General features: G+C 41.8%; 1 protein-coding gene across 1 annotated transcript in view; it reads left to right on the top strand.

Moving 5' to 3' along the window:
- Positions 1–12292, top strand: part of dner (delta/notch-like EGF repeat containing) — a 49676-nt gene extending 37384 nt beyond the window's left edge. Inside the window, exons 8-13 of the mRNA XM_068585748.1 lie at positions 5486–5719; positions 8854–8976; positions 9208–9321; positions 9513–9644; positions 9944–10190; positions 10972–12292. Of these exons, the coding sequence (XP_068441849.1) occupies positions 5486–5719; positions 8854–8976; positions 9208–9321; positions 9513–9644; positions 9944–10190; positions 10972–11083 (962 nt within the window). The 3' untranslated portion in view covers positions 11084–12292. The remainder of the gene's footprint in view (positions 1–5485; positions 5720–8853; positions 8977–9207; positions 9322–9512; positions 9645–9943; positions 10191–10971) is intronic.
- The last annotated feature ends 1031 nt before the right edge of the window (positions 12293–13323 follow it).

The following is a 13323-nucleotide window of genomic DNA, read 5'->3' as shown; positions in this document are numbered from 1 at the left end:
AGCGACCTGCATCCGCCTCTCTGGGGAAATCTGTGACCGCAAAACTGCATTTCTCAATAAAACCGCACCACTTTGTGATTAACGTGCACCATGTACCGGCAACGGTGTATAAGGATTGTGTGTTTATTCACAGAATACAGGGGACACATTAGATAACAATGGCACTGACTGCATAAATAAAGAAACATCAGATGGCTGTAAAAGCTGGTGGGAAGGTTGTTTCATTGTTCCAGGTACAGCTCCCAGCAGTCAGTTAATTCTCGATCTGTAGGAGGTCTCACTCACACTGAAACACCTGACTGAATTGTTCATCTGCAGCTGCCAAGAAGAACAAGGTCTCCAATGAAAAAAGTCATTCATAATCCACCACGTTTCCATAAACAAGAGAAAGGCAGCTGAGAACCATGCCAGCACCTCTAAATTAGTGTAGGGAGACTTTGTTGAAAGAGGGCTTTTAAAAATGTCCTCAGCTTATTAGATAATTCTGAGTCCGAGGGACCTTTTGGACAAATTACCTCTGTGCATTTATTTTTCATGTAGGACATTAAATCAATCTGGAAAACTGCCTTGGACCATTTTTGGGGTTTAATTATCAAAGTGACTCATATAGCATTGAGAAAGACGTGTCCAACTTTGCAATATGATAAACCATTTAACATATAGCTCTTTTTCACAGAAGATCTTTTGAGATGTCACTGAAGGAAAAGCACATAATAAAATAATAAAATGACTGATGGCTGTTGGCTCACTGTTCCGCTGCCGGCATGGTAAGAGTGGTAAGAGTTTGTGCTGAAGGGTGAACAGCTTGAAATATTTAGGCAGTTTGTTTTGAAATAGATACAGAAAGTCAAGTAAATTCTTTCAATGTATATATAAGTTTGCCTCGGGGCTTTATAATCTGTACAGCAGACAACGCCTCTGTATTTGGATTGTCACTTTGGATTGAGAAAAACTCTGTCCTAAAAAAAAACTTCAGCGTGGTAAAAATGCCATAAACCTCAGAAAGCGTACACTGAGGAGGGATTCTTCTCCCTCAATGGACAGACCGTAATAAATGTTAAAAAGGATCATGATAAAATAAAAAATAGTAAAACTTCAATATGAGCAAGAAAATAATCGACCCGAAAAAAAGAAGAGCTCCAACTCATACAAACTCAAAATAGGAAATCCATAGACAAGGATGTCTCAGAATAGCACACGCTGTTTAGCAAATTATCAATCAATAGTTGAATCAAAATGCCCGCACACACCTCAAAAATGGGGGCTGAATTCTTCATCAGGAAGTCTTCCTCGCTCTCCAAGCCCTCATACTCCCATGAATTGACACCAGAGCAACTGATGTGACATAGCAAAAAAAAACAACCTACAAAGCCCGGCCTAACAAGAGCATATAAATCCATTTTACAAGTTTATAACACAATTCTACATATCATTAACATTAATCATAAATACGACTCGAGAGGACTCGAAAGTGACTCGAGAGAGTTCCCCAAGTTATGGAAAAATCTATTGTATTATCCTTAACTTGATGCCACACATGATAAGCTCACCTTTCTGGAAAAACATTTCTGGAATCCGCCAGCACCACCACTGACCTTGTCAAACAAAGCCTCAGCAAGATATCAACCATAATTCAGCCTGAAATATGACTTACTTATGGTAATTATTGGTGCATCTGCTTGAGCAGAGCCCCTCTATATTGGAACCAGAGGTGTCCAAGGTCCAGGAGGAAAGTTAGGGCATTTTTTCTCTTAGTGGATCTAAAACTACGATTCACGGAATGCACAGTAAATTAATTACTAAAAATCTGTCTAATCATATTCATCATTTGAATGAGGAAGTTCATCCTGGAATCTTTTCTTTTTTTGTGCCTTTTTTTTCCTTCTTTTTTTCTTTCCTGTGTTTTATCATCAACAAATAAACCAGTAACACACACACTGACATACAAAACTCTTAACTGGTCTCAAGTGTTTTGTTTTTTTTGTATATTATACATTATGATATTATTCAAATAGCTCTTTTAGGGGATATTCTGTATGTAGTATGGGTATGCAAAACATTCAACATTTTTGAGATGTCTGGGGCTCAACTGGGGTTAAAGAGGTTTTAAAGAAAGTGTAGCGTTTATGTTATGGTGGGTTAAGTCGTTTTAATGTCCTTAGTGACAAAAACAAGTTTGTGTGTTAGAGAGGCACACAGAGATGCGTGTCCATACTGATGAATACATCAGGGGAAGATTATCTAAATCTAAACAGCCTTTGGACAAATAATCAAAAAGTAGAAGGCAATGTTTTACATCAGAAAACATGTAATGTTCCCAAGTACAAGAGCATATTTAATCTTGTATCAAAAAAGGACGTATCTCTTGGGTAAAACCTATCAGTATGTAAAACGGGGAGAGGTAATAAAGAGGAAGGAGAATACAAAATGTATTAAAAGGTTTGTTGTTCCTCCAGCATTCATTCCAAGTCCTCGTCTCCTTGTTTGGAGCAGAAGTTCTTTTCTGTCCGTTTGTTCGTGTTTGTCGAGCACAGAAAAGAAGTCGGATGCTTTTACAGTAAATAATCAGGAGGAGTTGATTAATACAGTCGTGTCCTCCAAGAACATAGAAATAAGCACACTCAAACACGCACAGAGGCCCAGATACACGTCGACCCCAATGCAATGTTTCTGCACACACGGAAGCAATAAAAACATTGGCGGATGTCATGACACCTGTCGCAGATGTCATCAACTATGTGATCCCGACGAGAGCAAAATCTGTATTTTCATTTGAGGGAGGCGGGGATGTTAAAATAGATTCACCCTGCGGGGATGCAAGGTAATATTTTCACTTCTGTTTGTTTCCCCGTCAACAGCATATCTCAAACAACCAACAGCTTTCTCCAGCGCTACAAAAACTAAATGGACCTCGTGGGATGTTGCCATATAATCAGACCGTATTGCTATTTATGTTCACATGTTTACAATTTAATACAAAAATAAGATGCATTGGATATCAAAAATTGTAGAGTCTGACATTTGAGCAGGTCTCTACTCTGGCTGCCTTCCAGTTTTTCTCCCGAAGAGGTCAGATCTGTATTACAATAACATTAAAAATAAGACTTTCACAGAGGTCGATTTTACACTCTCACTCCTCATGAGAGACTGCCACATTGTTAACTTTCTTTCACACACACATATACACACTGACAGAGGAGGAAGTGTTCATGTCAGGATGTGACTGCCTCCAGTCAGATCTATCAGGGCGGGGGAGTGAGAGAGCGGGCTAAATTTAAACTGTTAACTGCTTTTAATGTTGGCAGGTTTCAATGCCGCAGCAGGAATAAAGAGACACCTCCATGTCAGCCATGTCCCATGTTACTGTGTGTGTGTGTGTGTGTGTGTGTGTGTGTGTGTGTGTGTGTGTGTGTGTGGAATAAACTGTTTGAGCTCAAAAGGTGCAAATTCTTCGGCAACGCAAAGAAGCTAAACACAGCGGAAAGCAGGGGAATAAACTATGACAGATTAAATACAAATCTCAGCATTAAACGTATGCAAGAGCATCTGTGTGTTTAGCAAGTGAGTGGAAAGGGAGAGCCGTGAAAAAGGAACTCAGAGAGAGATTTGGGTGAGATTTCTGCAGCGGATTACTCTTGCCTCTCTGCTGTTGAATGATAAATAACCTCCTCACCCAGTGAAGTAAAGTCTTACAGATCAATGGATGCTTAGGAGAGATTTCTTCATTAGCTCAATGGAGCGTGCACAGATTTACTACAGTGTTCCTGTAAATCAGAGAGCCCACTGTACATTACTGTGAAGGTGTATACATGTACACAGCAGAGTTGTGCACGCTCTGCAGCACAATATTAGCTCTCATGGGGAGGTGAAGACAGAGGAGGAGAAGGGTTGAAGAAAAGCGGGAGGAAGTTATTTTTAGATGAGGTTAGGTGAGCATAGCAGCGGCTCACATGCTAATGAGAGGATGTGAAGAAGAAACCAGTGGCTTCAACACACATAGCGAAAAACATGGCAGAAACACCACCACTCTCCTTTAACACGGCGGTTTAGTCGTTCCTGTCAACAGCAACTATTAGTGTTGTGTTGAGCTGCTTTCACAGTCTGGTTTTGTCTTTCACAACGAGGAGGATGAGATAAAACAAAAGAGCATGATGATTTGTTATAGCAGATAACAAATCATGACAGATTCAAATCACGTGCTGTATTTTTCTCGGTATATTATCATCTATCAGTGCTGTCACTCTAACTTCTGCAAAACCTTAAAAGAATAGTTTTCCATTTTGAGAAAGACTGGTATTTTCTTTTCCCCCTGAGGGTGACATGAGAAGTCCAATAGAATATGAATACAACAAACAGGTTGTTGGCTTATTTTAGCATTAATGCTGGAGGCGAGGGGAAAGGTTTAACCTGGCACTCTTGTATGGCTGTCACAAAATGTTTACGTTTATGTTCATCTGTGATTTAAATAAATGAGGTCCACTGTGTTGTTTAGTGAATTTAAGAAGGGCTGATCGGCGTGTAGCATTTCCAAATTTTGGAAGGAGCCAGGCTAGCTGTTGCCCCTTGCATCCAGTCTTTATGCTAAGCTAAGTTAATTGCCTCCAGGCTGTAGATTCAAAGCCCACATACATTAGAGGGGATCAATATGGTCATCTAACTCTTGGAAAGAATGCGTAATGGTGTGTTTAACAAAACGTCTTCAAAATGTCCTAAAATACTAAGTCAGTAACAGAATTATTGCGACAGGGATATATCTACATGGAATAAATTGCTGGTTGTGCAAGCAGGAATATTGTTCTGTACATAATTTGACTCACTTGTGCTGTGCCATGACATTTAATCAAGGTACCCACACTGAATGAAGCATGTGTGCATCCCTGAAGTTAAGTGGCTTAAGATGCTGCATATGGAACAAACGCATGATTCCTGCTGCCCTCGGATGGTTGCAAAGATTGAAACTATAAAAAAAGAAGGCTCCAAAACATCAAAAACAACCCTAAAGACATACAAAATCATATGTTGAGTTTGTGTAAACATGTTTTTGAATCAAAGCAATGACAAAACTCACTCTACATTCAAGTGAAAAGGTCTTTGCATGCACCAAAGTATGCTTTGAGGCAGGCTTGATGAACAGTAGAGTCGCCCATGCCAAAGTGGATGTCCCACAGTGCACTGCAGCACCTGATTTAAATTTACACAACCCCTGCTCTGCCACTCTTCCCACCTTGCTGCAAGTGGGTTCATTTGAAGCCTTGAAATGAGCAAATTAGAGAAGGGTTACACCTGCAGAATTGGCAATGGGGCTGCTCTGGCACCTCAGCTCTGTTGCGTAATGTCATCCAGTTGATAAGGTCAGCACGTTGTGTTGATACCAAAGGTACTGGCAGCTTTATAGCTTCGGGTTTTTTTTCCAGGTATATGAGGATGTTTATTATTTTTGTGCTTTTCTCTCTCAACGTATTTCACACCCTCTCCTCTCTTGCAGGCTACCAGGGTGCTACATGTGAGCAGAAGGTGGATCCGTGTGCCTCCGGACCCTGTCACAATAACGGGACATGCTACGCTCAGGGCCCCGGGCCCCTGGGCTTCGGCTGTAGCTGCACAGCAGGCTTCACCGGCCCGACATGCGCCCAGCTCGTGGACTTCTGTGCCCTAAACCCCTGCGCCCATGGCGTCTGCCGCAGCGTGGGCAACAGCTACAGGTGTCTGTGTGTCCCAGGTGAGCTGTTTAGTAAGGTTTTTCGGAAAGGCTCTGGCTGCTGCTGGCAGACGATGTCATCCTGCTGTGGAGATCAGGAGCCATATTTAGCCAAAGTCAGTTAAAGGTGGGACAGCTCATATTTGTTAAACAGTATACTACTTAATAAAAAAGGGCATCGGTTATAGGACTTTGCAACTCTTGCCAAATTTCGACTTGTCAATGTCACATGAGCCATTGGACTGGATAGAGTCTGAACTTACCTTCAAGATACAGACAGGTATTGTGAGTGTTTGTGCTGCAGGAGTCTTACAAAAGCATCTCAATCAGATTGTTGCTTGAAAATAGATCCTGAACTGAACTATTTTGTTCATGCTAAAAAGAGGACAGCCTATCAACATTTCTCCCCAAAGCTTTATGACACTTTCCATCCCAAAAAAATGTTTCTAAAAGTCACTATTATTATCTTGGGACCCCTTGGGCCTCGGATTGATACTCCCATTCAAAAAGCCATCCAATTCTCCAAGATACCTTGCACTCGAAATCTGTCTTTACAGGCGGCACACAGAGCTTAGTGAAAAGTGAAAAGATTTCCATCATATAGGCTGAGGCTCAAGAGGAGCAGTAAATATCGCCCGGGTAAATCATATTTTTAGACGGGACGATTGCAGCGCTTGCGTCGATGCCTCTGTGATGAAATCAATTGAGTGGAATGATGACTTGTCATTATCCACTGGCTTGCAATTACCTCGCTAGGATGGTGAGATAGATGACTTTCCCACTGGCCCATAAACATAATTTGACACTTTGCCCTTACTGTGCTTATACCATCTGTCAGTCAGATGTATCAGCCATTTACCATCTGGATCTTCTTCCATTCTTACAGCAGCTTTTATTGTTGTCTCCCTCGCTTTAACCAGGATGGTATCGACATATCTTTATCGTTTAGTCTGCAGGACACAGATGAATTGCCACAGAGCCGTTCTTTCACTTATTGATTTGTACTTCATGTGATGTATGAGCTTTTTTTCTAGCTCCTTTTCTAACCTGAGAAACAGTTTCCTAAATATTTGAGTGATGCCTTGCGCCCATAATCCCTCCATAAGTCATGTTCTTCACGTTTATTCAAATGCTTTCACTTTTGCCGTGTCGCGGCATGCAGAGCAGTCGTCCATTGCTTTCCAATTATTTAGATATCTTTTTTTCTTCCCCATAGCCTGAGTCTTATTTTTTTCTTAATTTTGCATTTCGTTCAAATTTTTCCCCGTATTTATCTTCTTCTTCTTCTAAGGGCCCCTTGTCCTTTCTTGTCTTTCACTCCCTACCGTTTACCTCATCTCATTCCCCTGTCATCCTCTGTGTGTTTGTGTGTGTGTGTGTGTGTGTGTGTGTGTGTGTGTGTGTGTGTGTGTGTGTGTGTGTGCGCGTGTGTGAGGAGGAGTTGGGTGGGGGGGGGGGAGGACTAGCAATCAATTGTCTGTGTCTGTGACTATGCGAGTTGAACAGATTCCGCCATCCAATCAAATGTCTCCACACAGACCGCCCAGTCTAACGGGATTGGTGAAATTGGTGATTTGTAATTAGCAGACATTTCTGTGAACACACACTAGCGCACAAAGTAATTTGGAGCGCAATTTACATTTGTCTTCAGCTCATCAGAATGCCAGCTGGTTTCTGAGGTATAAGTGTTTGTCTGTGTGTGTGTGTGATCATGGATACAGTATGTGTGCTTATCTGCCACGAATAAGTGTGCTAATGTGTGACTGTGTGTGTGTGTGTGTGTGTGTGTGTGTGTGTGTGTGTGTGTGTGTGTGTGTGTGTGTGTGTGTGTGTGTGTGTGTGTGCATTGTGTAAATGCCGGTTGGCTGTCTGAAAGAAGGCTGCCAGAGAGCTGATATGTAGAAGGATCTATCTTTTAGCTTCCGGTAATCCCGCTCACATGAGAGGCTGCCAGCCCAGCAGCCAGCTCACTGAAAGCAGACAGTCTTGGAAAAGCACTTGACATTTCACTGGCATTTCACAGAAGGGACCCAAGAGGCTCGAAACCGGGCTCCTCATTAATTCCCCCTCTCCTTCCCCAAACACATGTTAGCTAAGGCCCAGGGAGGTTTTTTGCTGAAACTTTGTCAGCACTGGGACTCAGTTAAGAAATGTAGTGGAAGTAGGAGCAGAGCTAATGAAAACAGATTGCTCCACGAGTCGTGCAAGGACTCGAGAGACTTTGGTCCTCTGGTGATTTGGGTTCTCAAGTCGTAGATGTAGAGCGTTTCTATGAAGAGCAGCTGCGAGTGTGATCAGGTATAGGAAGGTACATCCAATTATCAGAGCATTTACATAGATTGCATCTGTTTTTTCGGCCTGCTGCAGATTTAAATACACAGGGACTGACACACATTCTGATATTCACTCTGTTCTTGAGTTTTTCCCGGTGTTTCTACTTATATCTTCATAGTCCACAACCTGTTTAAGCAGTGCAGAGTTAAACAGAAACAATCGGTACATTCCGACTTGTATTTTTATTTTTGAAGTTTCTAAATATTATCTGACAAACGGATGAAGTGATTCTGCTACTCATACACTGAAAGCGTTTTCGGATGATGCAGGCCTATCCTGCCTCGGTACACAGCTGCCATCCTATGGAAGACACAGTGCACTGCATGTCATTCGACCTGAAGCCCACTGCCACTGAAACTCAGGGGCAAAATACTGGGCTTTCAATATATCCACACTTTTCCGACTGATTCAATCTAAAAAGTAGATCCAAACATGTGTTGTCACACTGTTAGCTGTGTCTTGTGCATGTTTGATTGTTTTTTTTCCCTGTGGACCAGCAGTGAAGAAAGAACATCTAAAATGATTGTGGAGCATTATAGAGAGAAAAAAAAGTGATGACTAATCTTAATGTTCATGATGAGTCCAAGGTTGTTTTACAGACACGCATGTCCCATAGCACCCCCAAATGCTACACCACAACATTTGAGAAGTAAGATCAGTAAAAGCTAATGACACGTATAGTATCTGCTGATCACAGTTAAATTCAGCATTTTCAGCAAAACCCCAAAGGCTAAAACATCTTCTGGTTGCATCAGCAAAATAACATGATTAATTATTAATTGACTCTTACATTATTACATACTGTTGTGTGTCCCATTAAGGCTACCATGGCTTGTACTGTGAAGAGGAGTACAATGAGTGTCTGTCTGCCCCCTGCCAGAACTACGCCACCTGCAGGGATCTCATCAATGCCTACGAGTGTGTCTGCACTCCACAGTTTGAAGGTAAGTATGTATGCGTGTGTGTGTGTGTGTGTGTGTGTGTGAGTGTATATCAGAAAGTTTGATCATTTCTAGACGCAGGCACACATCAGTGAGATAGCTTTACTTCTACATAGACTATTGTGTATTATGGTTTTAATAGACATGTCTCTCTCTCTCTCTCTCTCTCTCTCTCTCTCTCTCTCTCTCTCTCTCTCTCTCTCTCTCTCTCTCTCTCTGTGTGTGTGCGTGCAGGCAGACACTGTGAAATCTACAAGGATCCCTGTCTGAAGATGCTCTGCCAAAATGGAGGCCACTGTGAGAGTGCAGGGCTCAATGTTTCCTGCGCCTGCCCACCTGGATACCTCGGTGAGCACTGGGGCCATGACCAGACCAGTGACCTATTACTATGAGTCACATGATATAACATGAGAGTGACGCATCACAATTATTGGGTGTTAGACCTGGATTTGTAAACAGCTGCATCAGGAGTCAGAATATTGTGAGCCTCTTGCATGTGTTATGCCAGCTATTGAACGCAACCTTACATGTCCACTCAGGGGAGAAGTGCGAGGTCGACTTTAACGAGTGTGAGAGCAATCCTTGTCACCATGGAGGCACCTGCGTTGACCAATCAAATAGCTTCACCTGTCACTGTCCACCTGGGTGGGTGGGGCCCAGCTGTGAGATCCGTAAGTCAGCCTGTCTGTCTATCTGTGTGTGTGTGTGTGTGTGTGTGTGTGTGTGTGTTTATGTGTCACACACACACATGTTGTGGGCACATACATCTCTTAACATAATCACAATGTGGGGACTCACCTTCCTTTTTGGGACAAAAGTCACATCCCTAATTACAGAGAAAAGACTTGATTTAAAGTGTGTGTGTGTGTGTGTGTGTGTGTGTGTGTGTGTGTGTGTGTGTGTGTGTGTGTGTGTGTGTGTGTGTGTGTGTGTGTGTGTGTGTGTGCGTGCGTGTGTGTGTGTGTCTCAGACTTGCAGTGGAAACCAGCACACACTGAGGACACCCTGACCAACATGCCCCGTCACTCCCTCTATATCATCATCGGAGCGCTGTGTGTGGCCTTCGTCCTCATGCTCATCATCCTCATCGTGGGCATCTGCCGCATCAGCCGCATCGAGTACCAGGGCTCGTCGCGCCACGCCTACCAGGAGTTCTACAACTGCCGCAGCATCGACAGCGAGTTCAGCAACGCCATCGCTTCCATCCGCCACGCCAGGTCAGTGACGAGATCTGAATATATTGACGGATCGACAACAAATTCTCTCAGGAAGAGTGTTTATTGATGTCAGAGCATTATGCATGTATGGAAAAATGCAAAAGTAAGTAAAGCACATTCACAGATAAAGGTCAGTTCACAGTCTCAGCTGTGCTCTTGCACGGTTTTATATCTTATCCTGACACCTAGAGACGCCACGTGAGCTCTGCTTAGTGCGCGCACTTGCAGCCTTTTCCTGGAGCTCGTGGACCATGTGACAGTAAAAAAGACTGTTTCCCAGGTCAAGATTAAACTGGCAGCTCAAATCAGTTTACGATACATAAGGAGTATGTTACTCCTCTGTGGAGGAGCTTTTCTTCTTCTATAATGATGACGTTATAAGAGGTGATTATCTCAGCTTGAGCTGGGGAAGTTTAAATCTCCAGCAGACAGCCTGATTTACAGTCTGTAGACGTTGAGTTTAAAGCTCATGGGGCATTTAAAAGGCAGGGAGGGTCTCATAAAAAGACGCTCTGCATTATGTGAGGTGTCAGCTCTCGTGATTTTAAGCTAAAGGCTAGGATATCACAAGATGTGCTGCATACACTTTGACCTTTCATTTTCTGTCGGTTACGAATCCCGCTGACCTTATAAAAGTGCAACACTAAATCCCTAAAGTGACCTTTTAATAAAAGTTACTGTATCACTAGCTTGGTTCATACAAAATACATGGACTACAGAGAGAAACTGTATGTGATTATGCAATATTGATCCAGTCGTTGTGTTTATGCTTTCTTATCAGATTCGGCAAGAAGTCCAGGCCTGCCATGTACGATGCCACTCCCATCGCCTATGAAGACTACAGTCCTGACGACAAGCCTCTGGTTACGCTCATCAAGACGAAGGATTTGTAAAACACAACCGTCCCAACACATCACAAGCTGTACCCGGCTCATGTACACATGTGCATACACACACACAAACACACACATTTCTATGTATGCACACAGATATATACAGAAAGTCAGTATAAATAAAGTATTTCCGAAGAAAAAAAAATAACAGCTAAACAAAATTGAATGTAGAGCGGAGAAAAAATGATCCAAGACATACTGTAGTTTAAAAAGAATAAATCTGGAATATGATAAATATATTTTCCTGTCAACAATAAGGCTTTATTGTAGCATAAGAGAATACTTTGCATTACTTAAGTTATTGATGACGGGCGAGACTACCAGTAACCTCTGCTGAACAATAGTGATGACCTTAGACTGTTGGCAAGGTCAGCAACCCAAACGCCTAAATTTCTAAGTGTAAACTCAGCAGACATCGCTGACAGCAGCCCTTACAGGTGTGGTAGAAATAGGTGCACTCCTCTTGGTGCATACATTGTATCTTTTTCTATATCTTAAAAAAAAAAATCTGCAGTAGGTTGCCTTACTTTGTGCATGTTTAGATTAGATGTTCTCTCTGCGTTATTTTAAAATCCTTTGTACTTGGTTGTTGTTGTTTTTTTCATTGCAGTTGTATTTCTCTGTCAAGATTGTGCCAAATATGTCGGGGGTGATTTGTGGTTCGAAGATTAAATACACACATGTATAAAATACTAGTCACACAAAGTTTCTTTTTAAAAATTGCATATTGTCCTGTTCTTTACATACAAGTTTCTCAATGGTATTATGAATAGTAGAGAAAGTGGGTTTACTGGAGTACTGTGACTCTACCATCCTACTGTATGTATTTCAATGATATGTAGGATAATCGGTAGGTATATTTCTCAGTGCATAGAACAGTAGTTGGGTTTTATTCAGAGTACCTGTTTATGCTAGTGTACAAAGTCACCTCTCGTATTGGCAGTGTTAAAACGTTTCTGACTTTAAGCTGGAGAGGAAGAGGAAGAGGAAGCCGAGAGGGATGATATCTCCTCCGGAATAAATGTGCTTCTGTGTCCTGCCAATGGAAACCTCTCTGTCCATGCAGCTGTGTTGTTCCTCTCAAGGTCAAGCAATATTTTACCAACGGGCTGAGCTAATCCTCTGTTTTTTTTCCTCTCATTTTAAACCACATGATTACCTATTATCTATGTTGAATGATGAAAACAATAAAGATTCAAGTGAACATCATCTACAGTACTCGCCGAGTGTGTCATGTCGCAATTGCTTTTTAATTATTTTTTTTACAATAGCCGAAAAACTATGTTTCTAATCTAAGTTTATGTTTTTTGTTCACTCGTGTGTAGAATAATCACCAATCAATTGGTTTTTGAGCTGCATGATCATAATTTGGGGAAGAGTGTTGTTTGAAAGTTTGACATAGATCCGATATTTTGACTTCATAATAGGAAAAGCTGCATTCCCTGGTACCAAAATCCTGTTTGAATATGAATCCAGTACTATCTGTTAAAAGAGTACATATTTTTGCTTTTGTTACTTTAGTTATCAACACCTTTTTATGTGGACACATTTACGTCTGTGCCAAAAAGGCATTTAAGTTGATACCCAGGCCTTATAGTGCTAGTTCAAACCCTAACATCAATGTAAATGGCTACTAGAGAATACAATATCAGAAGATTTCATATCACTATTTAGGTGTGTAAGAAAATATTGATCCGCTTTAGTTTTGCGATATTGTAGTGATACTGTGTGTCAATACATTATTAATAGTTTACATGCAACTATTTGTGTTACAGTGGCTCAGGTTGCACAATAAATAACAGTACGTATGAGGGTTAGATGTCACATTGACAAATGATCAACTAGTTTTTCTCTTGTTTTGTTTCTCTCTTCTTCTTTTCATGTGAAAAAAAAAAATCTACACAGCGTCTGTCTTTCTGCAATGTCCCAAGGTCAAACCCACCAGCCTGAACCCTCCACCGTGGGAAAGCCCTTTTATGGAGTGAATAATGTGAACACCCTCAGTGACCTCAGGCTTTATCCAGATGTTCCCCATGTAAACACCTCTAAATACAGACTGTGACTGTGGAGTCATGCCACTCAACACAACTACATATATTGTGTGTGTACACAAAAATGCACATACCCACACACACCCACGCCGACACACACATTGCAGGCGCAGTAGATGTCATTGATGGCTCTCACCTTTGCTCATGGTCTGCTTTGGGGGCCTTGTGCTCCGCCTTTGTCCTCTGTTT

This window comes from Clinocottus analis, unplaced genomic scaffold (genome assembly GCF_023055335.1).
Source record: "Clinocottus analis isolate CAN_PGR_092001 unplaced genomic scaffold, fCliAna1.0.p SCAF_2, whole genome shotgun sequence".
Lineage (NCBI taxonomy): Eukaryota > Metazoa > Chordata > Actinopteri > Perciformes > Cottidae > Clinocottus > Clinocottus analis.
The sequence above is the reverse complement of the archived record's forward strand: the minus strand, read 5'-3'. Positions and strand labels throughout refer to the sequence as shown.